A 27,989-nucleotide genomic window follows, 5' to 3' on the forward strand; every position below is an offset into this window, starting at 1 on the left:
TATCATCATTTCCTTTGTTGTTGTTTTAGTAGTTTCTGAATATTTGTGCTTGTCCTCATTTTTATTTTGATGTGAAGATTTATCATTTTTCCTTGATGTTACCCTGTAATTTATAATTTTCTTCCCAAGTGTGGATCTCAGTCCATTCTATCTTGCAGCTGTCTTTACTTCCATGCCATTTAGAAGTTTTGTAACTACACAGTCTTTTCCATCTTTTTGGTTTGTAGTTGCCTCATCTGTCAGTTGATGTCTCTGGTAACCTATTTACAATTTTGTAAGCTTATTTACTTTGGGTATTTCCATAACTGGCTTGTTTTCTGTATTATGTCATCATGTGTGTTAATGGTTGGTTGTTGTTTGCTATTGTTGGTTCTGTGTCCAAAGGATTCCCTTTAGCATCTCTTGTAAGGTTGGCCTGGTTTTTCCAAATTCCCTTAATTTCTGCTTATCTGGAAATGTCTTAATTTCACCATCATATTTGAGGAACATTTTAGCTGCGTATATAATTCTTGGTTGGAATTATTTATTTTTCAGTGTTTTATGTGTACTATCCTATTGTCTTCTCACCTGCATGGTTTTCCCTCAGAAATCCAAGCTTAGTCTTTTTGGTTGTCCCTTGTATGTAACTTTTCATTTTTTTCCCATGCTGCTCTCAGGATTCTTTCTTTGTCTTTGGTTTTGGTCATTTTGATGATGATGTGTCTTGGTGATTTTCTTTTGGGGTCTATCCTGTTTGGGGTTCGTTGGACTTCCTGGATGGATACATTCTCATCTTTCATCATTTCAGGGAAGTTCTCTTCCAGCTAATCTTGAACAATTTTTCTAGTGATTTTCTTTTTCTCTTTTTCTCTTACATTCCTGTTCTGGAATTCTGATTACCTGTAGGTTATTCTATTTGATGGTATCCCACATGAACCTTAGGCTTTCTTCATTTTGTTTTGATTTTTTTTCTGATTGATCCCTTTCGAAAGAAGTGTTTAGGTGTTTGTCCCCAATCTCATTAATTCCATCTTCCATTGATTTGATTCTACTCATTTGCCCTTTTAATGTGTTACTTATTTTGGAAAATTTAGTATTAATCTTCTGGATTTCTATTTATAGATTTTTTATCATTTATTTTCTCATTTTGTTCTTATATTTTCTCTCAAAATTGTTGTAGGTTTTTTTTTGTCTGTTTTCCTTCATTTTGTCAGTGTTTTCCTTGATCTATCTATCAATCCTTTGAAGATACCTAATTATAGTTCCTTTGAATTCTTATCAGGGATTTCCAATGCTGCTTCTTCCTCCAGGATCTTTGTCCTGCTCCCTTGTTTTTATGCTTTATTTTGCTTTTTTTATGTGGACTGTCATGGTCTGTTGTCTCTGAGACATTATAACTTTGTTGAATTTAGATCTTTGTTAACTGTTTGTGAAGAGCAGTTAAGGGTGAGTCAGGCTCTTCTTGGTGGTCATTTTTCATTAGCCAGTTGGTGAAGGAATTGGTGGCTCTCACTCAGTGAGTGGAGCTACAGGAGGTGTGTTTGTGGTTGCAATGTACGGGCACAATTGATTTCTCCCACTCAGTTAGACAAAATCAACAATCAAAAAGACATCAAAAAGTAAAAGCTAGTGGACAAAAAACACACCACATAAACACATTGGAACAATCACCAAAAAAAAGAGAAAAAGAAAAGGATTAAAAAAAAAAAAACAGTATCTGGGGAGGGGGCAATAAGAGACAAGAGATAGTGTAGGAGACTAATGAAGAGAAAAATGGGAAAAATGCATAAACAACTACAAGGAATGGGGAGAATCACAAGAAAGAAAAAAAATGGGAAGCAGGAACAAGACAGAAAAAAAAAAAAAAAAAAAACCTGAAAACAAGAACCTGGGAAGGGAAGAATAAAGAATAATAATAAAAAAAGATTTAAAAATATGAATTTTAAAGCAGACAAAAGGAAGCAAAATTAAAAAAAAAAAAAAATCTGAGCAGGTCGTGGCAGGACACCTGGCTCCATCGGAGCACACAGACTGGGGATAGAATTCCTGCTAGCCTAGAAAGTGGGTGGGAGTGAGGGATGGCCTCACCTCCATTAACCAAGAGAGTGTGGGCTATAACAGTAACAAGGGGAATATTGCACCTTTCCAGTCATTCATATCTGGAATGTCCTTGTGGTCCCTGACATGTGGAGCCTATTCTTAAGTCCTTGGAATCTGAGTGAACACTGTCACTTTAAATATCCAAAATGGTCAAACTGATGTAAGCATTCAAAATGGCTGTACCCTCTGGGTAGCCAAAATCTGCAGCTCAGCCAATCTACCTCTTTGCTGCTTCCCCTTTTATTCACCAGCTACCAGTGCAGTCTGCCCGGCAACCCCTGGCTAACAGGGCCTATTTTTAGGTTAATTCTTAGGTCCTAACACCACTTGGCAATCTCCAAGCTGTCCATGTCGACTGGAATGCTCACAGATTGCAGCTCCATATGTCTCCTTTTTCCATGTTTTCATGCAGGTGCTTCTACTAGTTGGAGTTTAGTCCACTTCTGTATCCTTCCTTTCAAGGCTCAGGGCTCCAGGATTATTTCCTGTATCTGTGTTAACTGGTTCCCATTTTCTTTGTTTAACAGGGTCTGTGTAATTTGCCTGTGTATTCCACCATCTTGTCGGAACTTGCTCTAATATGTCTTCTTTTGATTAGGATGGAATACCAAAACCAAAAACCAAGTTTACTGCCCTAGGGTCAGATCCAACTCATAACAACCCCTCATTGGCTTTCTGAGGCAGTATCACTATGGAAATAGATTGCCCAACCTTCCTTACATGGAGTGGCTGGTAGGTTTGAACTACCAGCCTTCTGGTTAGCATAAAGGAACCTCTTCATGTGTTTTTAAATGAGTGAAGGGTTTATTTTTCTCTCACCTACTATGAAGTCATCCTCAGAAGGAAGATTGGCCAATCTACTTCCATAGTGATATTGCCTCTGAAACCCAAGGGGTCGCTATGAGTCAGGCAGATTTGACGGCACATAACAACAACAACAATATGAAGTCAGGAAGCTGATGACCTAGGACTGCTGCAATGGCTCTATGATTTGTCAGTTTTAAATATGGGTGTTTGCTTTAGCACATGGCTGTTCCTTAATGTTAAAAATGGCTACAATATCGCTGTCAGAACTTCAACTATCATGTCTATGTTCTTATCCAGAGGTAGGGAGATGGGTAAAGGAAGTTCATGCAAGTTGGATCAAGTTTATCTCAGTGGCTTTCCTAGGACTCTATCTAGCACCACCCATTTATATTTCATGAACCACATCTTAGACACAAATGGATACTCGTTTTTCAAGGGAGGTAGTATTTCACTGTTGTTGCTTATTTATTTATTTATTAAAAAAAAAAAAAAAAAAAAAAAACCACTATGTTCTGCCCACCACAAAATTAATGTTCTGTTATTAAGAAAGAAAGAAAGGGTACTGGACAATGGTCTCTGATATGTCATGTCTTCCTTAAATAATGTGCAATGTTTCATGTGTTGGAATTTTATTGATGTTTTCTAGAAGAAAAAAAAATGTCTTTCTATGATTACTTTAACTTGCAGTCATGCAAAGTTGACTCACACATTATTATCCCTTAAAGTTTCAATGGTAGTTAAGTAACAAAGTAAGTGGAAATGATTGATAATAATTTTCTGAATACCTGTTATGTATCCCTGTAAAGCCTAACACCACATCATTATAATATTATTATGGATGACAAGATTGATATTCATATCCTCATTTTCCAAAGAGGAAACTTCAGAGGCATAAACTTGTCCAAAATCTCATTGCAAACACAGAGAAGAGCAAAGTTTTCAGTTTGGATAGATCTGGTTCTAAATGAGGCTGTCTCACTGCACAGTTGTATTTCTACAGACTAGAAATATATATCCTATGGTAGAGGGTCTACTACTGGGTGGTGGGTCAGTAGAGTGTGGCATTTGGGGCCTGGCAGATTTTCTGATGATCTTACAATCACAGCACTCTCTGCAGAGACCTGTCTCCTTGAGTGAGAGGGAAATCTGTGTAAATCTCTTGTGTTGGAGTTCATGTGCATAGAACTGGGACAGGGGAGTTTTCTCTGTCTCAGGTCTTTGGGACCTGTGATGCTTTCCTTGTGGATCTGCAGAGGAGGACCAGGATCAGGCTGTCCCTTTTGGGAGTCTCCTCCATCTTACTTTATGCTCTGGAAAAGAACCCTGTTAGAAGAAGCTGTTGTGAGAACTATGAGATTCCAGTCAAAACCTTTCCTTCTCCTTGATACTGTCACTAACAATATGAGGGTCTGATATCTCTAAGTCCCTCAAGATAGAAATTATGTCATTCCATTTTACAATAGGTATGCAATAAGTTCTCGGAAATACTTCTTGTTGTGTTGTCGAGTCGGCCCCGACTCATAGCAACCCCTCCTTGGGTTTCCGAGGCAGTTATCGCTACGGAAGTAGGATTGCCCAACCTTCCTTCCAAGGAGTGGCTGGTGGGTTTGAACCACCAGCCGTCTGGTTAGCAGGCAAGTGTCTTAGCCACTATGCTACCAGAGCTCCTCGGAAATACTTAGTACTTTATTTATAATGAACCTTCTCACACAAACCACCTCAGTCTTTACATCACTCTGCATGTTGGTTCAATTACTGTTTTGCAAATATTCTTGATGAGAAAACTGAGCATTAAAAATGTTGTAATTTGATGAAGACTTCTTAGCCAATGTGTGTTTAGCTGGAACATAAACCTAGAACTTTTGACTTTAGAGCCCAAGATTTATCTTCTGACCACTACTGATCATTGTTTAAATACAGCACCTTGACCACTGAGCTTAATGTGTTCATTTTTATTAAAGCCACATATAGGTCCATGCCCACTGCTTGTCCATCAGTTTGTCATACTATAGAGGCTTGTATGTTTCTTTGAAGCTCAAAACTATCCTATTGGTATTTCAAAAACCAACAGGGTCACTCATGGTGAGCAAGTTTCAGTGGTGGAACTAAGACAGACTAGGAACAAAAACTGAGTAATCTACTTCTAAAAATTAGTCAATTAAAACACTGTGGAGCACAGCAGAATATTTTCTGCTATAATTGTGGAAATTGAACCCTTAAATTAGAAGGCACTCAGAATAGATAGTGCCTACATCAATGAACTTGAGCATTCTGACAATAGTGAAAATAGTACAGGACTGGGAAACATTTTGTTCTTTTGTAGGTAAGTTCACCATGAGTTGGAGCTAACTTGATATCAATTAACAACAACAACAACAAGTTCATATCTGGGCTCATTTCAGAGTGAAACTGTATCTCCCTCAATCCACCTAAAAGATGATTCAAAATGAATCTTTCTTCTTGGAAAATCTCTTAGAGCTGCCCTTTATGTAGATCTTCCCCAACTAAAACTTACCCCATCCATTCCAGACCAGGCAATAGAGAATCAGCAACTGAAGCCCACTTTGGCACAACTGGCATTGACCCATGGCCTTCCAACATTTAGTTGCTGTACAGGGCTCAATCTTAACTGCTACCAAGGAGACTGAGGGGAGGAAACAAAAGATAGAAAGGGAGATAAAATAGTATCTAATTACCTCTTGTTTTCAGTTTTTACTGTGTTATCTCCCAGGAGAATCTGAGGACACAAGGCACTTTGAAACAGAAGCCAGTGAAGAGGCCCTACATTTCTAGGAATCACCTTTCCTCCTATCACTTATGCTGTGTTTGTGGCTAGGGCTAGCAGTGTCTGTTAAATAAATTCTGGAGAGCAGTTTGGAGCTCTTAACTTGTTCCTTTCTATCTTTGATATATTTCATATATCCACAATCTGCCACTAATTGAATTATTAAAGCTCAGTTTACCCTTAGGGCCTCAAAGGCAAGGGGAGGTTGGCAACCCTATAATCATCTTTAAGATGAAAGATTATCTCCTGACAAAACTTTCTCTTCCATCTTCTTAAAGATAGAATATGATTTTGACGATATGAGTCAATGAGAAAATAAATAAATAAATAAATGTGTAATTGTGTCAATAGTCAAGTGAATGAATATATGGGTATAAAAATCTGTGTCTACTTAGGCAGACATCCAAATCCATTTATAACTTAGTGATACTGTGTGGACCGCTTTGGAATCAGATAGATTTGACATTTTGAGACTGGGGAAAAGTTACTAATATCTCTGGACTGTAATTTTCTCATATATAAACTGGAAATAATGGTGTCAATTCTGATGAGCGCTAGAGATAATATGTGTGTAATGCCATACTATGGAGTGATAACAAACCTTATCTATTATTATAGATTAAAACAGGGCTTTCCTTTTTACCTTCTTATAAGCATCATGGGCACTTCAACACTCTCAGTCTTTGTTTCTCTGTCTGCGATACTCAACTACTCAGCAATTAGTTTTCTTTGGTTATTTTATTAACATTTGTCTTTAATGGTAACATATTTTAAAATTAGGGGTTAATTACTTCTTTAACATTACTATCTTTACAATATGAATCATTGATTTTGACTGTTTATAGAATTTTGTTACACAGTCTCAAACACTGGAGACAGTTGTGTTTAGGAAACAATCTTAGATAAATCAAAATGCTTGGATATAATTTAAGTATACTGCAAAAAAGGATTTCCATTTTAGAATTGGAAAATGTACACAATAGAAACCAAGCCTTCATTCTCTTTTCCCCCCTTACATTTCTAATATGTTTAACCTTACATGCAGGGAGTTGAAGTCATTTGTCCCAAGACATATATGGAGTTAGTGGAAGAGATGGAATTAAAAGTTCTAGTGACCAGCACCCACCACTCATCTGTCAGTTTGTCATACTGTGGTGGCTTGTGTGTTGTTGTGAGGCTGGAGGCTATGCCATCAGTATGTCAAATACTAGCAGGGTCATCCATAGTGAAAATGTTTCAGTGAAGTTTCCAGACTAAGACAGACTCAGAAGAAGGAAGAGGCCATCCAATTCTCAAAGAATTAGTCAGTGAAAACCTTATGAATAGCAGTGAAATACTGTCTGATATATCACTGGAAAACTTGATGAATAGCCCTGAAACATTGTCCAATATAGTGCTGAAAGATGAGCCCCTCAGGTGGGAAGGCTCTAAAAGTACAACTAGGGAAGAGCTGCCTCTTCAGAGTAGAGCCAATCTTAATGACAAAGACAGAGTAAAGCTCTCAGGACCTACATTTGCTGATGTGGCACCACTCAAGATGAGAAGTAACAGCTGTAAACATCCATTAACAATCAGAAAGTGGAATGTATGAAGTATGAATCTAGGAATATTGGAAATTGTCAAAAATAAAAAGGAATGTTTAAAATTGATAACCTAGGCATTAGTGAGCTAAAATGAACTGGTTTTGTCTAATTGAATCAGTCAACCATATGATCTACTATGCTGGCAATGATAAATTAAAGAGAAATGGTGTGACATTCATCCTCACAAAGAATGTTTCAAGATCTATCCTGAAGCACAATGCTTCAGTGATAGGATAATATCCATATGCCTTCAATGAAGACCAGTTAATACTACTATTATTCAAATTTATGCACCAACCACCAAAGCCAACATGAGGAAATTGAAGATTTTTACCAATTTCTGCAGTCTGAAAGTGACAAAACATGCAATCAAGATCTGTTGATTATTACTGGTGATTGGAATGCAAAAGTTGGAAACAAAGAAGAATCACCTACTTGGACAATTTAGCATTTGTGATAGAAACGACACTGGAGATTGCATGGTAGAATTTTGCAAGAGAAGTGATTAATTTATTGCAAATACCTTTTTTCAAAAACATGAACGGTGGCTACACTGTGGAAAGAGGCAATGGAGAAGCTCAATATCTTTAGCCAAAACAAGTCCAAGAGCTGACTGTGGAACAGAGCATCAACTGCTCATATGAAAGTTCAAGTTAAAGCTGGAGACAATTAAAACAAGTCCATAGGAGTCAAACTATGCCTTGAATGTATCCCTCTTGAACTTAGAGAACATCTAAAGAATAGATTTGATGTGTTGACAACCAATGACCAAAAACCAGAGGAATTGTGGGTAGACATCAAGAACATCATCCATGAAAAGAGCAAAATGTCATTTAAAAGACAGAAAAGACCAAAATGGATGTCAGAGGAGACTCTGAAACTTGCCCTTGAACAGAGAGTAGCTAAAGTAAATGGAAGAAATGACCAGATAAAAGAGCTGAACAGAAGATTTCAAAGAGCAGCTTGAGAAGACACAGTTAATTATAATGAAATATGTAAACACCTGGAGTTAGAAAACCAAAATGGGGAACATGCTCAGCATTTCTCAAGCTGAAAGAACTGAAGAAAAAATTCAAGCCCTTGAGTTGCAAACTTGAAAGATTCTACAGGAAAAATATTGAATGAAGCAGAAAGCGTCAAAAGAAGATGTAAGGAATACACAGACTGTACTAAAAAGAACTGATCAGTGTTCATCCCTGTCAGGAGGGGGCATATGATCAAGAACAAATAATATTGAAGGAAGAAGCCAAAGCGGCATTGAAGGAATTAATGAAAAATGAGGCTCCAGAAATTAAGGAATATCCATTGAGTTGTTTCAACAAACAGATGCCACACTGGAGGCACTCACTTGTCTATGCCAAGAAATTTGGAAGACAGCTACCTGGCCAACTGACTGGAAGAGACCCATATTTGTACCCATTCCAAAGAAAGGTGATCCAACATAAAGTGAAAACTATTAAATAATATCTTTAATATCACATGCAAGTAAATTTTTCTGAAGATAATTCAAGAACTATTGCAGCAGTATATTGACATAGAACTTCTAGAAGTGCAAGCTGGATTCAGAAGAGGACGTGGAACAAGGGATATCACTGCTGATGTCAGATGGATCTTGACTGAGTGCAAAGAATACCAGGTCTCTCTCTCTCTCTCTCTCTCTCTCTATATATATATATATATATATACATTGCTGTTTTGTTTTTTTTTGTGTGTGTGTGTGTGTGTTTCTCTAGAGAACCCAATCTAACACAGGATCATAACAAAATATGGATGGCATTGAGAAGAATGGAAATTCCAGAATATTTAATTGTGCTCATGAGAAACCTGTACATAGACCAGGAGGCTGCTATTTGAATAGAACAAGGGGATACTACTTGGTTTAAAATCAGGAACAGAGTGTGTCAGGTTTATACCCTTTCACCATACTCTGGTAGCATAGTGCCTAAGGCACTTGATGCTAACCAGGAGGCTGGCGGTTCAAACCCACCAGCCACTCCTCGGAAGGAAGGTTGGGCAATCCTACTTCCGTAGTGATAACTGCCTCGGAAACCCAAGGAGGGGTCGCTAGGAGTCGGGGCTGACTCAATGGCAAATAACAACAACAACAACAACACCATACTCACTCAATCTGTGTGTTGAGCAAATAATCCAAGAAACTGGACTATATGAAGAATAGTGTGGCATCAGGTTTGGAAAAAGACTCATTAACAACCTAAAGATGCAGATGATACAACTTTGCTTGCTGAAAGTGAAGACAAAAATTAAAGACTACACTCTGCAGTATGGATTACACCTCGACATAAAGAAAACGAAAATCCTCACAACTAGACAAAGAACCATCATCTTGATAAATGGAGAAAACATTGAAGTTGTCAAGATTTCGTATCACTTAGTTCTACAATAAACACCGATGGAAGCAGCAGTCAAGAAATCAGATGACATATTGCACTGGGAAAATCTGCTGCAAAAGACCTTTTTAAAGTGTTGAAGAGCAAAGATGTCTCTTTGAAGTCTAAGGTGCACCTAACCCAAGCAATTGTATCTTCAATCACTTGATATACACATGAAAGCTGGGCAATAAATAAGGAAGACTGAAGAAGAGTTGATGCTTTTGAGTTGTGGTGCTGGCAAAGAATACTGAAAGCACCATAGACTGCCAGAGGAACTATGAAATCTGTCCTGGAAAAGTGCAACTGTATGTCCCTTGGAAGTGAGAATGGCCAGACTTCCTCTCACTTAGTTTGGTCATGTTGTCAGAAGGGAAAATTCCCTGGAGAAAGATATCATGCTTGGTAAAGTGGAGGGTCAATGAATAAGGGGAAGGCTCTCAATAAGATGGATTAACACAGTGGCTGCAACAATGGGCTCACTTATAACAAGGATTGTGAGGCTGACACAGGACCACGCAGTGTTGTTTTTTTTTTTTTTTTTTCTGTGATACATAGGGTCACTATGAATTGGAGCTGGCTTGATGGCACCTAACAACAAGAACAAAAGTGACCAACACTTTTCTTTCTCAACTAACTTATGCTGACATCCATGATCTTGCTTTGTAGTAGTACTAATTGTGTTCATTATATGTGCTTCATTGTGACTGTATAGTATATAATCCTTGGGTTATTTCTTTACTTCCTGGGTCTTGGTTTCCCCATTTTTATAGTTAAGAGGTTTGTGGAAAGAAAAAAAAACACATGATTTCTATGCTAAGTTCTTTTTAAACTCTGAGATCTATTAAGAATAATGATGTTATTATGTGGGCATGATTGTCAGATAACAAAAACTTTACAAGTCTATTTCCTCTTTTGCTTTTGTGAGGATGTTCACAGTAAGACTTCATGCCCAATTGCAGTAAATATTTTAGATTAGGTTATTATCACTAAGTGCCTGATGCATTCCAAGTAGTGCCTTGCAGCTTCATACTTTTGGTTGCTATCTCATATTACTAGCATTGCAAACTGCTGTTGTTCTTTTATTTTCTTTTTACAGATGTTAAAATTGAGTCTTATAGAAGTAAAGGAACTTGTCCAAATTTGTTGGTGGCAAAAATAGGTTGATATACCGATCTCTCAAGCTCTAAAACATCAATCTTTTTCCTTTATCCCTAGCATTTTTCCTTGAGTTAGGCAAAACATGTTCTTCCCTTGATTTAAAGGTCCTCATCTCTGTGTATTCTCTTATTATAGGGTTCTTCTAATATTTTTGGCAAAGAGAGGTAGGGTGGAGACTAAATTTAAAATAAATAAAACATGCAATAGAATGCATCAAATGTGTAGTGTGGATTGCACAATCTCAACCTTGTAAATGATGTATATTTTACAAATTCTTTCAACAGTTATGTCTTATCTTCAATGCATGACTCATGATTTGCTAAGAACATTATCTGTTCTTCTTTCACTTGTGAGGGTGTGTGTCAATAGCTGCCTTGTAGCCCAAAGGCATGATGGTTTGGAATCACATATTTTGGGTTCAAATTCTCACTTAGTCACTTACTAACTAACTGATCTTTGGTGAGCTCCCTCATCCTCCTGTCTTACTTTCCTCATCTCTGACACAGGATTATTTACTCCCTTTCAATTTTCACATAGTCCATTTTAAATTACATTGTTGTTGTTAATTGATGTCAAGTTAGCTCTGACTCATGGAGACCACATGTGCAATAGAAAAAATTTTGCCAGATCATAATCCATCTTCACCATTGTTGATATGCTCAAGTCCACTGTTTTGGCCACAGTAAGTGCCTTCCAACCTGGGGGCTCATCTTCCAGCATTATATCAGACAATGTTCTGTTGTGTTAAAAAAAGTTTTTATTGACTAATTTTCAGAAGGAAGTCACCAGGTCTTTCTTCTTTGTCTTAGCTAGAAGCTACAGTGAAACTTGTCCATCATGGGTGACCTTGCTACTATTTGAAATACCACTTGCATGGTTTCCAGAAGTATAGCAACAGGCAAACTACCACACTATGACAAATAAAAAATTTGTGTTAAATGAAATAATCAGTGTCAAATGCATAGCATAAAGCCTGTGGAAAGTTCAAAAAGTTAATGCTTAATATTATTAACCCTATACTGTTCAGCTTTGGAATGAGCTCTATGAGCAAATGAATAAGAAAAGTGTCTGGTCATATTCCTTGCATGATTAGAGTACACAGGTGGTGATTAATTACTGCATGTTGCATGACCAGTAACACTGTTTACATGGTATTCTCACTCTTCCTTTTTAACATCTCTTTCCTTGGATTGTGTTGTCATGGCAGAGGATAAAATCTGGACATCGATTCCACACAAAAATATGAAGCTGACACACGTGCAGGGTGCAGACCCTGAGAAGCCCTACTTCATGGTCCTAGATTACAGTAGCAGCATGGAGCAATTGGAGGCTGTGATCGATGGCTCTGACCACTGTGAGCAGGAGGTAGCCTACCACTGCAGGAAGTCCCGCCTGCTCAACACACCAGGTAAGGCTGATCCCTGCCCCTGCCCCTCTGAGTGGTCCATGAGGTCACATCTCATTGTGACCACAGTGTGCCAGGTACTCTAACTTTAGAATATCAAAATAGGGTTATTTCCCAAGAAAGTGGCTGTAGTTACAGATGTTCACTGTGCAATAGAGAAAAACATAGGTAAGGTAAGTTTCATGATATATCAGTCCTAGCTCTGATACCCAGGGTATGACCTAGAGTGAGTAGCATAGCCTTTGAAAGTTGTCTTCTCTTCTTTAAAATAGAATGATGGCAATACCCAACCTGAGACTGTTATGAAAATGAAAAGCTTCTTATGAGTGATATCACTGGAACAGAGCTTTTGAACTAGGCAAGAAAGTATGGAGGTTGGAAATGTTATTTCATGCAGAGGAAATAGCATGTGAAATGGCACCAAGGATCTCTTCATTGCACTCGGAAAAAAAGTAAGGTGGTATGTATAGGGACAAAAGATACATAAAGGAGAAGTATTAAGCAATGAGGCTAGAAGGCAGGCAAAGACAAACCTTGTGTGTTTACAGCATTATCATTACTTGGAAAATAGAATTCTTAATGAAAATGACCCTTGTTAAATATAAGCTTTTCTTTCAGAAAAAAAAAAAAAAAAAAAAAAAAAAACGGCTATTTATTTTTTCCTATGGGTATTTTCATAGGAAAAAAAAAAAATAGATAGCTTTTTTTTTTTTTTTTTTTTCCCTATGGGTGTTTTCAGGAGCTCTGGTAACGTAGTGCCCAAGGCACTTGACAACTAACCAGAAGGCTGGTGGTTCAAACCCACCAGCCACTCCTTGAAAGGAAGGTTGGGCAATCTACTTCCACAGTGATACTGCCTCAGAAACCCAAGGAAGGGTTGCTATGAGTCAGGTCTGACTCAAGGGCACATAACGACAACAACATGGGTATATTCAAAAGTGAATGCTTGAATTAATTAATAATTAATTTGCACAAACTTTCTAGGCCATTGAAGATTCATTGACAATTCACAGTTTTTAAAAATGTCTGGAGGGAATTGTCAAAGTTTGTGTGTACTCTGGGAATTGGTCATTTTTATGAATGTCAGATCATCTTTTGTTTCATGGCAGAAAAAATGCCAAGAACCACAGGTATATAAAGTATCTAAGAAAGGATGTCAGAATCCTTAGCCTCAAGAAGTTTATAATCCATGACTTGGGCATTAGGAACTTTGAAAGGTTTGAGAACATTAGACAATGAAATGTAAACAAAGGAGAAGTGATACAAGCTTAAATGAATAAGAATGCACCACCTCATTGACCTAGAATATTCAGAGAAGACATTTTTTCATATAGGTGAACTTTCCAGATAAATGTCACTTATCCCTCTAAGCACTAAAAATCTTTTCAAGAATTTTTAACTATTTGAAATAAAAACCTTTTTCCAATGGATTACATGCGTCCTTGCTTTCTTAAACATAGAATTCTGAACATAAAATATAATCTTTTCTTGATGGCTCAGGATTGTCATTATGAAAATCAATTATTGTACTCCCCTTGGATATAGCCATACTTACAGGCTGATTTGATTAGAGGTTTTGGTTGCTGTCCCTGTGCCCAGTGTCCTCAGATGGTACTGCCTCATGAGACTCAGGGCTTGTTTAACATTTTTTTTTTTTTTTCTTAATCTCTCTCTCCCCTGGATGCCAAGCCTGCATGTGCCACTTTTGGGGCTTTTTGTTTTTAGAAGCTACCCTAATCAAAAACCAATTGTCAGAAAAATCAATTTTGACTCATGGCCACTTATGGGCATCAGAGTAAAATTGTGTTCCTTAGTGCTTTCAATGGCTGATTTTACAGAAGTAGATTGCCAGCCCTTTCTTCTGAGGTATATCTGGATGGACTCAAACCTCCAACATTTTGGTTAGCAGCTGAGTACTTATGCCATTTGTAACATTCATGGACTCCAGAAAACCCCCTTCCTCCTTTTTATTTATTTATTTACTTTTTTGCATCTAGCTTTCTAAGGTTTGAGTAGAACTGTAGGCAAAATGACAACATGTTCACTATGACTCTGGGCCTACTTTTAGTATATGGGTTTTATGATATCCATTTGGCCACACCATTGTTTTAAAAGCAAAACAAAACAAAACAAAAATAAAAACAATGCATTAACAAATAAATCCACTGCCATCGAGTTGATTCTCACCCCTAGCAACCTGTAGGACAGAGTGGAACTGCCCCATTGGGTTTCCATTTTTATAAAAGCACATCACCTCCTCTTTCTCCTGCAGAGCAACTGGTGGGTTCAAACTGTTGACCTTTTGGCTAGCAGCCAAATGCTTTAACACTGTGCCACCAGAGATCCTTACATTATTTAGTGCATATTTATTTCTAACTCAATGAGCAAAGCATATTTGGGTAGGTAGGGCTTGGGTTTGAGAGCAGGTCATATTGAGCTTGGCATTCTGAATTAACTATTTACTAGCTGTCAGGTCTTTTGAAGTTACTAAACCTTCCCATTTTCAACTTTACCATTTGAAAAATTTGAATGAAAATCTTTAACTCTTGTGAAGTGAGCTGGATAAAAGTATCTAGGCTTCTAATGCCTTGCCTGTTTTATGAGATACTTCATAAACCCTATAGCCCTATTTTGCTTCCTTTTTCACACCTTCTTTCCCTTTGGAGGTGGGGAGGACTCTGCCATGGAGTTGATTCTGACTCATAGTGACCCCTCCTTGGATTTCTGAGGCAGTATCTCTATGGAAGTAGATTGCCCAGTCTTCCTTCTGAGGAATAGCTGGTGGGTTTGAACTGTCAGCCTTCTGGTTAGCAGCCAAATGCCTTAGGCACTATGCCACCAGAGTTCCTTCTCATTAGGAAAGATAAAACTAAAAAAAAAAAAAAAAAAAGAGCAGTGATAGGAAACAGGCTCAAAAGGGAATTTTATTTCTCTTTTAAGGGTATAAATAAAATAATAATTATCATGTAGTAAGAGAATATTTGGGAAACATATGTATGCAGGTGATGTCATCACCCAAAGACGACCACTATTACATTTAAGTGTAATAGTTGTTGTTATATGCCGTCGAGTCGACCCCTACACATAGCGACCCCTCCTTGGGTTTCAAAGGCAGCATCACTACAGAAGTAGGATTGCCCAACCTTCCTTCCGAGGAGTGGCTGGTGGGTTTGAACCGCCAGCCTTCTGGTTAGCAGTCAAGTGCCTTAGGCACTATGCTACCAGAGCTCCTTTTAAGTGTGTATCTTCCAGAATTTCTTTATGTGTATATTCACATAAACAAAATGGGGACATAATAAGGCATATGTTAGAATTTGAGGTTACACATCGATTATATTTTCCTCTGTGACTTTTGAATCAAATAGAAAGATGAAGAGGGAAATGGGCATGTAAGTGTGATATCTCCACCACCGTCTGTCAGTTTTGTATGACATGGTGGCTTGCGTGGTGCTGTTATGCTGGAAGCTATACCACCGATACCAGAACATTCATCCATGATGGAGCTTCCAGTTTCACCGGAGCTTCCAGACTAAGGAAAACTGGAAAGAAAGGCCTGAAGAATTACAATTAAAAAAAAAAAAAAAATTAGCAATGCACACTTTGTAGATCACAGCAGTGCTGAAAGATGACCCCCCCCCCCCAAATTAGAAGGCATGCAAAACAAACAGCGAGTACAACAGTGGATTTGAAGATAGCAGCAGTTGTGAAGATGACACAGAGTTGAGCAAGGTTTTGTTCTGTTCACATGGGGTCACCACGAGTTAGAGCACACTAGATAGCAGCTAACAACACATAGAGTATGTGCTTTCTTCTAGTTTGAAGAACATAGCATGGACCAGGAGTCAAAGGGGCTTCCTTTCCTCTCAGCCTTCACATTCAGATCCAGGTACTGCCTGTAGGGTGAATTGGGCTATAGAACACTCACTTACTCAGGCAGCCCAGGGCAGGGTGCTTAATGCCTCTCCAGTCCCACGGCCTGGGCCTTGACTCCAATGTGCTTACTTGTGGAAGCAGAAGTGATAGAACAATGGTGTCATTATAAGCATGGGATTTGAGAATCTGAACCCAGAGCACACATATGCTTTTTTCCTAATCTCTCTAACCATTGAACCACTCTCTTCACCATGGGGAAGACCTGAGGGAGTTGGATATAAGGGTCAAAACCACCCTTCTTCCAAGTATAGAAGAGTTGGGCAAACTTCTCCTTCATAAGTTGATGTGGTATTAATTACATCCTGTATCTCCACACACACAAAAACACAGATATTTTCCATATCAATAAATATGCTTTATACTATCATTTGTATTAACAGAGTATCTCATTATATAGATATACTATAATAAAAACATCTCTTATTTTTGACATTATATGGTTTGCACTTTTTTCACTATCACAAATAAGGCTACAAGGACATTTTCACATGTAGATCTTTGTGAATATAACTGATTATATCGTCAGGCTAAATTTCTTGAGGTACCATTGCTGTAGCAGGCAGGGTACATATTTTTAAGACTCTTGATGTATTGACTTCTGCAATGTATCAAGGTTGGGTGAATTTACACTCCCAGCATCACAGTGAGATTGAGTCCAAACATTGGATATTATCATTTTATTACAACTTTGGTAATCTGATAAATTAATGAAAAAGGGGATCACAAACAATTACAAATATTTATTGCTTAAAAAATATGTAAGCTGATTTCCTTAGCTTATTAAGGGAAGTAATATAACTGTCTATGGTTACTGGAAGGTATGAAATGCTATAAATTGTGGTTACAGACAGAATTAAACCAATAAAAAGAGAATGTGGAGGCCACTTTCTGCCAAAGATTCTCTCAAGTACTGGGGAAAAAAAAAAAGTTGCTGTCAAATGGATTCTGATTCATGGCCACTCTTTGTGTGTCAGAATAGAACCCTGTTCCATGGGGTTGTCCATGGCTGATTGTTTTGGAAGCAGATCATAAGATGTTTCTTTCAAGACATCTCTGTATGGACTTTAACTGCCTGCCTTTCATTTAGCAGCTGAGCATGTTAACAGTTTGAACCATCTAGGGATACCCCTCAATACTATACACGATAATAAAATGAGTGACTAAAACAAGGCAAGATGAGAGCAAAATAAAGACATATTCCTAATGGCCACTAATTACTTAGCATGTTTAAGGACATGTGTGTGATACTGCACATTATCTCTAATCCAAACAACAGGTCTGCAAAGTGAGGGTTCTCATCTTCATCCATTACTTCAGAAATAGATGCTCAGAGAGATTACATGCTTATTTAATACCACTTGGCTGGGGAGGGCAGATCTAATTCCTCAGCTTAGGTTCAGCTGAGGTCAAAGCAGGAATGCTATTTCCCAAAATACCATGAAAATCTCCAGAAAGCCAAGAGTTGCAATTAATTGGACTAGCAAAGGAAAACATGAGTGTAAATGATGCTTCTTATTTTGTGGGAAAGGAGCTCCGATAGCGCAGTGCCTAAGGCATTTGACTGCTAACCAGAAGGTTGGTGGTTCAAACCCACCAGCCACTCTGCACAAGGAACATGGGGCAATCTACTTCCATAAAGATTTACCACCTCAAAAACCCAAAGGAAGTCAGTATGAGTTGGAATCAACTCGATGGCAGTGGGTTTGGGTTTTTGTTTATTTTGTGGGAAACTACAGATTAAAAAGGAGCTCTAATGGTGTAATGGTTAAAGCATTTGATTGCTAACCAAAAGGTCGGTGGTTCAAACCCACTAGCCACTCCATGGAAGAAAGATAAAGTAGTCTGCTTCCATAAATATTTACAGTCTTAGGAGTCACTATGAATTGGAATCAAGTCTATGGCAGTGAGTTTGGTTTTGTTTTTGCAGATTAAAAGTGAAAAGAGCAGCCAGAGCCACCTCTACTAAGGCTGAGGGGGTTGTTAGGTGAACTTGAGTTAGCCATTACCTGTGCAGCTTCATAAGATTTGTTCTGTCCTTGCTTGAATACAGCAGCTTCCCAAGGTGCTCCCTATAGTTTCCCAATTCTTTAACTGTGTCTCTATGTCCCCATCTGCTGGCTGCCAGCTCTGGTGTAGGTTACATTCATCTAGCAAAGATGGAGGACCAAGGAGAGGGAGATAAGCAAGGGGAGGCTATGCATGATTCACCACTGTGTGTTTTTCATCCAGTTGGTGACTGAACCATGACACTGTCATTGTCTGACAGTTTCCTCTGATATTCTTCCCCAGAGCCACTGATAAATGTCAGTCCAGTGGAATGTGTCATCTGTCTCTCTAGCAGAAAATTTATACCAGAAAGTTCAAGAAGGGGCAGAATTCTAGGGCATTAGAGTGCATGGGAAAAGTATCTTTATTTTATCTCTGTGTATCTTCATGTTTCTTTTTCTTTCTGCTTGCTACTTCCTGCTCTGAGCCTTATGCAGGCCTGAGGCCGCATGCAACTCAAGTCAGGCTGGGGAATGTGCTGCTAGGAACATTCCTTTGTCTCCAGGGGAGGAGGGGGCACTTGTCCTGAGGGACAGGGCTACCCTGATAGAATCCAGGACTTTTCTCCCTTGTCAGCACTTCCACTGGAATTCTGCCTGAGGCTGGATTCTGCAGATAACATATGATGAGCATAAAAAAATGAAAAAGAACTAAGCTCAGGAAACACTTGGAGACAGGAAAGGAATATTGAGAACACAAACTGGAAGATGCTTTAAAGAAGAGGTCATTCAACTCCATAACTTCCATTCCCCCAAGGAGAGAAGACAAATTGAGCGTGGCAAGGGAAGGGGTTGTGTTGGAAAGCTGATTTTGTGGGTAAGCCAAGGTCTTAGATAACTGCTAAGAATGAGGATTGAAAGGCCTGCCTCCCCCAGAGTCCTCTGACAGTGTCCATGTGCCTAAAATTTACTCCTGGATTTATTCTGTGGGAGTGCTGGAGTCTATGTGTGCATCTTTCTGCACTTACTATTCTGGGTTATGGACATCCTTCTGGGGGTTATTCTCCCCAATAAAACTGTGAGCTCTCTAAGGCATAGGTAAGGTAATATTGATGCACAAGAGACCCTTGGGAATTCAGACTTTAAGACTTTGTGGTCTAATAATAGTGGGGCAGTCCATGATAGAGTTTACTTTGCCTCTGAACAGGACACCTATGCTGAGCAAATCATTCATGCAAAAGTGATTGCTGCAATACTATTGCAGCTCCTTAGGAAAACAGTGCCCCACAATACTTGAAAGGCCCCTGTTTAGCACAATGGTAAACAAACATCTGCTAACTGAAAGGTTGGTTATTCAACACCACCAGTTGTTCTGTGTAAAAAAAAAAAAGCAAAAAACACCTGGTAATCTGCTTCTGTAAAGATTACCGCCTAGGAAACCCTATGAAGCAATTCTACTCTGTCCTATACAGTCACTATGAGTCAGAATACACTGAAAAGCATACAACAACAACAATAATCAACTGGTTAAAAGTCAGTCTTATCCATTTATCTAAAGACCTTTGGTGGTTCAGTGCCTAAGGCATCTGACTGCTAATGAGAAATTTGCTGGCTCCACAGAAGGAATATGAGGCAATGTATTTCTGTAAATATTTACTGCCTTGAAAACCCAAGGTAAGTTTAGTTTTGATGAGTTTTGGTGGGGCAGTGGGTAAGGCATTTGACTGCTAACCAGAAGAAGTTTGGTGATTCAAACCCACCCGCTGCTCCATGGCAGGAAGATAAGACAATCTACTTCTATAAAAATATACAGCCTTGGAAGCCCAATGGAAGTCACTGTGAGTCAGAATCAACTTCATGGCAGTGGATATCCATTCCTTTAGGCAGGCACATAAGTGGTTTCTACCTAGAGTCAATTGTATTTCCTAGATATGTTCATACATTTTAGAACATTCTAAAATTCTTAATTATGCTTTTTCCCTAATTAATGATACATCAGTGAGCATGTAGCTAACTGGTAGATATAATAAGTAATATATGATATAAAATTTATGATTTATAGTATATATGACAGATACAGCATGCATACATCATATAGTATATGCTCCATTGCAAACTGTTAATGTACTTGGTTGCTAACTGAAAGACTGGAAGTTCAAGTCCTCTCAGAGGTAGGTCAGAAGAAAGACCTGGTGATGTACTTCTAAAAAATCATCCATTGAAAACCCTGTGGACACAATTCTACTCTGACATAAATGGGGTCACCATGAGTCAAAATGCACTCAACAGCAACTGATTTAGGTACCTAGGTAGGGCAAGCTGTTTGTGATTGGCTGCTAATAGAAAGGTTGGGGACTCAAATCCACCCCATGGTACCACAGACAAAAAGTCCTGGTGATATGCTTCCTTATAGTCAAGAAAACCCTATGGAAGTATTCTACTCTGTAACACATGGAATCACTATGATTTGGAATCAACTCAGCAACAATGGGAAATATATGTGTGTGTGTGTGTGTGTGTGTAAATACATACACATTTATGAATCATATGTTCATTGTTGTTGTTGCTGTTGTCATGTGCCAGAGAGTCAGACCCAACTCATAGTGACCCCTCCTTGGGTTTCTGAGGTAAAAAAATTGATAAATATATATAAAATCTCATGTTGCATTTCTAATATTCAACTTCTGATGTATATGAAGCTAATAATTAGATTTAGAAATCTAAGTAAAGATTGTGATGCAGAAAAGTGAAATTATTGATAAAAAATAAATAGTACATCAAAACACTCTAGGATTTACTAAAATAAAATGCTCAGTGTGTCGAATATTGTACAAAACACGATCAATTAGCAGATGATTACATTTACTTTCATACAATAAGTGTTTATTGAATATAGGTTATGTGCAGACACCTTCCGGGCAGTGGAATAAAATACTGATCAAAACAAATTCCTAGCACACATGATTATAGTGAGAAGGACATAAAATAAACAACTATGCGCACACTCAGAGTCAAGTTATGAAAAGATGAGGCAGAAACATGTCCAATAAGGGACTGGAGAGTGACCAGGATGTGACAGTTCTATTTCAGATAAACCCATTGCCATCCAGACAATTTTGACTTATAATGACCTCATGTGTCTCAATGTAATAGTATGCTCCATGTTGATGTTGTTTATGTGCTGTTGAGTGGGACCCAACTCATAGCTACCCCTCCTTGGGTTTCCGAGGCAGTATCACTATGAAGCAGATTGTCCAATCTTCCTTCTGAGGAGTGGCTGGTGGTTTTGAACCACCAGCCTTCTGGTTAGTGTCAAGTGCCTTAGGTACTACACTACCAGAGATCCTTAGTGATTTCAATACCTAATTTTTAAGAATTAGATTGCCAGGTCTTTCTTCCAAGGCACTTCTAGGTGGACTTGAACCTTGGTCAGTTCATTTAGCAGCTGAAAAACCAAACCAAACTCACTGCCATTGAGTTGGTTCCGACCCATAGCGACCCCTCCTTGGGTTTCTGAGGCGGTGATACTAGGGAAGTAGATTGTCCAACCTTGTTCTGAGGAGTAAGCGGTAAAATCCCTTAGGAGTTCTGGTTAGCAGTCAAATGCCTTAGGCACTACGCTACCAGAGCTCCTAGTTAACTGCTTACATCATGGCAATAGATAGTTCAGATAGAGAAACAAGAAAGGCCACCCTGGGGTGGGGAGACCTGCATGAAGGGAGGGGTTGCTGCATGTGCATACCTAGAGGCAGAGTATTCCAGCCTGAGGAACAATAAAAATGCCAGTGTGTCTACATGGAGAGGGCAGTAAGAAAATGGGGTTAGAGTGGTGTCTGGTCTCCAAAACATCAAGACCTAGGTCATGGATATTATTCTGTTGGGCCCAGGTTATGAAGGAGTTGTTCAGCGCGAGGAATTTGCCAACACACGACAATGCAAATGCAAAAGGAAAGTTTATTTGCTAGCTCAAACTAGGATCCCTGCTCTTGCCAACGTAGTGGCCTTAGCAAAAGATCTCGTGCTCCATTACTGTCACATTTTTAGAGAAAAATATGGGGTGGAGTAGCACCAGGGCAAAGGGGTACAGATGATTGGTTGTTGCTAAGGAGTTTAGGGCAGAGATCTGAGATGTTGGGGAACGTGTTGGAATCCCCTGGCTCCAAAGTCTACTTAGGGAATTATTATCTAGGGAGGATGCAGAGCCCTGATATGTGGAAGACTTCGGGAGCCGAGCAAATCTCTGATACGTGCTGAATCTGGAGGACTTCTCTGATGCGTGCTGAGTCCAGAGGAAGTCTCTGATACCTGCCGAGTCTGGAGGGTAGATAAAGGCCCTGAGGAGTGTTTAGAATCCTCAACATTAAAAGACTTGTTAGAATCCCTGAGACTAAAAGTTTTCTGGTTAAAGATTTCCCTGGAGGCTATAGGACTCCGGCCTCAGCCTCACATTTCCCCCTTTCTTTGTTATGCACATGAGGAATCATTCTCTTGTGTTCCAGGAGATAAAGGCTGATATTGTTGCTTCAGAACCATAAGTTGTACAGTATTAACCCTATCTTTTACAAATGATATAAGCTTATTTATAATGCAGGGACCAAAAGTTAATATAATTATAAGGACTATGAAGGGCCCTAAGAGAGTAGATATCAAAGTAGTTAACCACGGGGAGCTATTAAACCAAGACTCGAACAATTCTTCCTGAGCTTCACGTTCCTTTTTTCTTAGGGCAAGTCCTTCTCGTACCTTGGCCATGGATTCCTGGACCACTCCCGTATGGTCGGCATAGAAGCAGCACTCTTCTTTTAGAGCTACGCACAATCCTCCTTTTTGGAGAAGTATAAGATCTAACCCCCGGCGGTTTTGTAACACAACCTCTGATAGCGAGGTTAGGGATTTCTCTAAATTTGAGATAGAGGCTTCTATCCTTTCAAGGTCTTCATCTATAGTTGCTCTCAGGGAATGCATGCTTTGATTCTGTACCATTAAAGAAGCTATTCCTAGACCAGTCCCTGCTAAGCTAACCAGAGTAGCTAGAGTAAGGGCTATAGTGAGTGGTTCCCTTTTTTCTCTATTAGTTCAGCTCCAGTGTACATACATCCCTTCTTCTGGGTGGTAAAGAATTCGGGGCAAGACAGTCACCAGTATACAATGATCTGAGGACAGATTAAGTACTTTCAAATTTAAACAGGGTAAAAGTCCAGCTTTCGAGCAAAGCCACCAATCCCCTTCCCTGGGAATAATCCAATTAAAGGACAGGTTTATTTTAGTATATGAGGTGCAATGCTCTTGGGCGTTGGGGGGCTTCCCCACACATAAACTCTTTCCTGTTACACGTTGTATAGTAATTCCTACCTTACGGTCTTTCCAAGAGCAATTCTTTGGGTTTAGGTCATGAGAATAGCTGAAAGAGGTGTTAATGCCTATTGCTTCATAAAACGGAGGTTTTGCATCATAACAAAGCCAACAGGTTTGAGTCAGGTTAGGACTAGTACAGTTAAGTGTTTGGTAGGCTGCTAGCATTAAATTCCAAAGAGGGTCTATGTCCTGAGGATTGGCTAGGATCCTTGGAGCTGTATGGAGGGCTCTTACTGTAATATCAGGAGTTACAGTGCTCGGTTCTGTCACCGTCTTTCTTGTAGGGGGTAGGGTTCCTTTTTCCAGGGGGTTTAACACTTCATTTGGACCCACTGACCTGGTATCTAAGGGTTCTATTTCCTGTACAATGGTTATCACCCCAGAGAGATATCCCCTATACCAAACTTGGAGACCCCAAGTAAGCCCAGATTTCCACTTAGCTAATTCCTTCTTTCCCTGTTCAGTGAACGAGACTTTTATCCAATCACATTCCTTACATTTTCCTAATGTATAAGTATGTCTGGGCTTGGCAAAGGAGAATGTTACATAGTCCTGGGTTTTTACATGCTACTTCCATTCCCCATCATTAGAAGTCACACAACTCCCGCTTTTGCAGTAATACAAAATGAGCCTGCCACATTACTGAACATTTCTTTTGTACCCAGAGCATGCAAAAAAAACCCATCTTATGGATAAAACTTTCATCCCAAGAACAGCCAGTAAGTGTTGTGAGTGAGAAAAATAAATCAGGTCACCATACGTTAAGGGGAGTGGTATGGGTGGTGGAGTTTAAAGTCTCATGGGTTAGTCCATTGCGGATTCGCCATGTAACTTTATAGGGTTGGCGAGGTGGTAGAAGCTTAGGGTGAGGGCGAAAAGGACTCTAATCTCCATGGTGCTGTGTTAATTTGACTTTCAGCGGGTTTTCAGGATCAGAGTACGCTTTCCAATTCGCTTGTGCAGACTGCTGTTCCGTCTGGTTAGCTCTCCTGATATGGGAGTGGTGTATCCAGGTGCTGATTCCGTCTACCTTAACAGCAGTGAGGGTCACAAGAACAATAACATCAGGTCCCCTCCATTTCGGTTCCAGTGCCTTTTTATGGTGCTTCTTTACCCATACCCAATCTCCCAGTTCAAACTCAAGGACAATCCCCTGTTCACTAAGAGGACCTTCATATATGGCCCGGAGTTTGGGCCATAACTCCCTCTGAATTACTTGGAGAGTTTTCATCTCCAAGATTAAATCTTTTGACAAGTCATTGGGACATTTTTCCAGGTTGGAAATAATAGGGGGTGGCGTCCCATACATTATTTCAAATGGGGTCAGATTTAGCATGTATGGGGTGTTCCTAGCCCGGTATAGTGCAAAGGGGAGGAGGGTCACCCAATCTCCACCAGTTTCTATTGCCAATTTAGATAGGGTTTCCTTTAGAGTTCTATTCATTCTTTCTACCTGCTCCGAACTCTGAGGGTTATATTCACAATGTAGTTTCCAATTTACCCCCAGAGTTGAGGCTAAGCCCTGGATAACTTTACTTACAAAAGCTGGTCCATTGTCTGACCCTAACGTTCTAGGCATTCCATATCTGGGTACTATCTCTTCTAAAATCTTCTTGGTCACTACCACTGCTGTTTCCCTTCTAGTGGGGTATGCTTCCACCCATCCCGAAAAAGTATCCACTAACACTTAGAGATATCTGTATCTATATTTACCTGGTTTAACTTCAGTGAAATCTATTTCCCAATCATGGCAAGGCTCCCTCCCCCTCCTCCTTGTACCTGAGTGTGTGTTCTTCCTCTTCTCTACTTTCATGACCTGACAGGCCCGGCACTGGTCCACCACACTCTGAGCTGTTTGCTTCTGATGGGGCATACGGATCTGCCCTTTGTCCAATAACTCCAACATTTTCCGTTCTCCTAAGTGAGTCACTTGGTAGAGGTGTGTGAGAAGGTGCCATCCCAATCCATTTGGAAGAGTCAGTTTTCCTTCTGAGTCCATATACCATCCATTCCGGTCTTTTTCTATCTGTGGTGATTTCTCAGCTCACCGTATGTCCTCTCCAGAATAGTTGGGAATAGGAGGCAGGGGTTCCATTTACGGCAGGGTAAGTTAGTTATTAAAGCTCGTACTGTTTGGAGGGCAGCTCTCTTAGCTGCCTGGTCTGCTGCTCGGTTGCTTCTTGCTTCAAGGGAGTGTCCTCTCTGATATCCCGGGGTGTGGACCACTGCTACAATTCACGGCTGGGTCACAGCTGATAACAAGCAAAGAATTTCTGTCTGGTTCTTTATTTCTCTTCCTTCTGCGTTTCTGAACCCACGCTCCCGGTAGATGGCGCCATGTATATGAAGAGTCGCATACGAGTAACGACTGTTCATATAGAACGTTAGCCTTTCCCTCTGCCCTTTCTAATGCTTCTGCCAGGGCGATAAGTTCAGCTTTCTGAGCGGAAGTTCCTGGCAGTAAAGCGCCGGCCCAAATTATCTCCTCCTGGTCGTTTACCACTGCGGCTGCCTTAGTCCATCCTGTACAAAACTGCTTCCATCCGTGAACCAGATGAAGTCACTGTTTTCCAACGGGCAGTCTTGCAAGTCCTTTCTGAACATATTTACCTCTGTGAGTATCTCTGAGCAGTCGTGCAGGGGTTTATCTAGGTCAGGGTTAGGCAGCAGGGTGGCGGGGTTTAAGGCTGTTGGCGCTAAAAATTATAATCTTGGAGTGTCAAGTAATAGACTCTGATAATGAGTTAATCTGGCATTGGTTATCCATTTCCCCGGAGGCTGTTTGAGCACTCCTTCAATGGCATGGGGAGTGGTTGCTTTCAAAGTCTGTCCATGGGTTAACTTATCTGCATCTTTTAACTAGCAGAGGGGTGGTGGTAATAATCCTCAGGCAAGGGAGATATCCTGCCGCTACTAGATCCAATTTCTTTGAGAGGTATGCTACTGGCCTCTTCCATGGCCCCTGTTGTTGTGTTAGGACCCCCTTGGCTATTCCTTTTTTCTCATCAACAAACAGATGAGATGGTTTAGTGGGGTCAGGCAATGTCAATGCTGGGGTTTAAGGAGTGCTTCCTTAAGTTCTTTAAAAGCTGAATCCCGAGTGGCGTTACGATGTGTGGGGACTGTGTGGAGAAAGAATATCCCAACCGGGGTAACACCTGCTTGGAGAATGGATCTTTCTTGCTGAACTTTACAGGCTGTGCTGTGTGCAGTAAACAGGATTTTATGATGATCACAAACAAATCCTTCAGAGAGGAAGATGGAGAAGAAATAGTTACCTATGATCATCTGTGTAAGAATTGTCATCATGTAGTTGCCAGACATGAATATACATTCAGTATCATGGATGAATTTCAGGAGTATACCATGCTGTGTCTGTTATGTGGCAAAGCCAAAGATATGATCAGTATTCTCCCTGATGACCCCTGACAGATGACTCTCTTGTTCTAAGGATCCTTCTGCAGTTTTGTTGTAACCATGTACAGTTACAGTACAGCAAACCAGATGGTTTGTCTAAACTTAATTTGTAGTGAAAAGTCTTTCATATATTTTTTAGCTTAGGTTTATCTATTCTTTGAAAGAAAAAGTATAACAAGGATTTGCTGTTCTTCAGAACTGAGTTCTTCTGCTCAAGTTGCCAGTTCATATCATCAGTGCAAGCAGAGTGAAGCATCATTATTAGCAGTTATGTGATTAAAAAATAACCAGTATGGGAGCATATGTAGCACCCAGATTCTAGGACTGGGATAGGAAATATAAAAGATGGCCAAGAGCATACAGTAAGGAAGAAGTGCTCAATAAATAAATAAATAAATAAATAGGTCCCAGTGATTGGGGATATGTCAGAGGGGCAGAGGGTTAACCAAAAGAATCCACAATGTTCAAAGATGGAACCATTGCTGCAACAAAATAATGAAGTACTATTGGATTATAACCCAAATACAAAATAAATATCCAGAGACCCTACTGATATAAATAAATGATAGAATAAATAAATAAATGGAGAAGAGATATCTCCTGGACAGAATTCCAAATTTATATAGCTACTCTGCACTCAAGGAAGTGGGCATAACTCCTCCACCTTTAAGTGTGGGCTGCACCTAGTGATTCCTTCCAAAGAGGACAGTATAGAAAGGGGGTGGAGACAGTAACCTTACAATGGAGACCTGACAAACACTACCTCAGCCAGGTGCTCAGGGCTAATGGCATCACTGATAAATCATGTTGATGGTCTGTACCCTTGATAGGATGTAATGAGAATGGCACTTGACCTCAGTCCAGTCTGATCATGAGAAAAACAAACAAATCCCAACTGAGGGACAGTCTACAGAATAGCCAACCAGCACTCTGCAAAACTGTCAAAGTTACCCAGAGCAAAGAAAGTCTAAGAAACTGTCACATCCCAGAGGAGCGTAAGGAGGTATGACAACTAAAGATAATGGGTCTGGCACGCCCTGGAGAGAACAATCATGGGAGAAGGAAGGGCTGCTTATGCACAGGGAGACAGCT

General features: G+C 39.7%; 2 protein-coding genes across 2 annotated transcripts in view; both read left to right on the forward strand.

Annotated features, from left to right (window-relative positions):
- The window catches only part of CNTNAP5 (contactin associated protein family member 5), a 1,495,600-nt gene that overhangs the window by 942,150 nt on the left and 525,461 nt on the right, over window positions 1-27,989 (forward strand). The window contains exon 13 of the mRNA XM_042780525.1: window positions 12,010-12,210. Within this exon, the coding sequence (XP_042636459.1) occupies window positions 12,010-12,210 (201 nt within the window). The remainder of the gene's footprint in view (window positions 1-12,009; window positions 12,211-27,989) is intronic.
- Window positions 26,592-26,909, forward strand: CHURC1 (churchill domain containing 1). Its single transcript, XM_042780548.1, has one exon. The coding sequence runs from the start codon at window positions 26,592-26,594 to the stop codon at window positions 26,907-26,909; it is 318 nt and encodes a 105-aa protein (XP_042636482.1).

The sequence above is a fragment of the Orycteropus afer genome, unplaced genomic scaffold (genome assembly GCF_000298275.1).
Source record: "Orycteropus afer afer isolate SDZICR_OR568_19922 unplaced genomic scaffold, OryAfe1.0 scaffold00004, whole genome shotgun sequence".
Lineage (NCBI taxonomy): Eukaryota > Metazoa > Chordata > Mammalia > Tubulidentata > Orycteropodidae > Orycteropus > Orycteropus afer.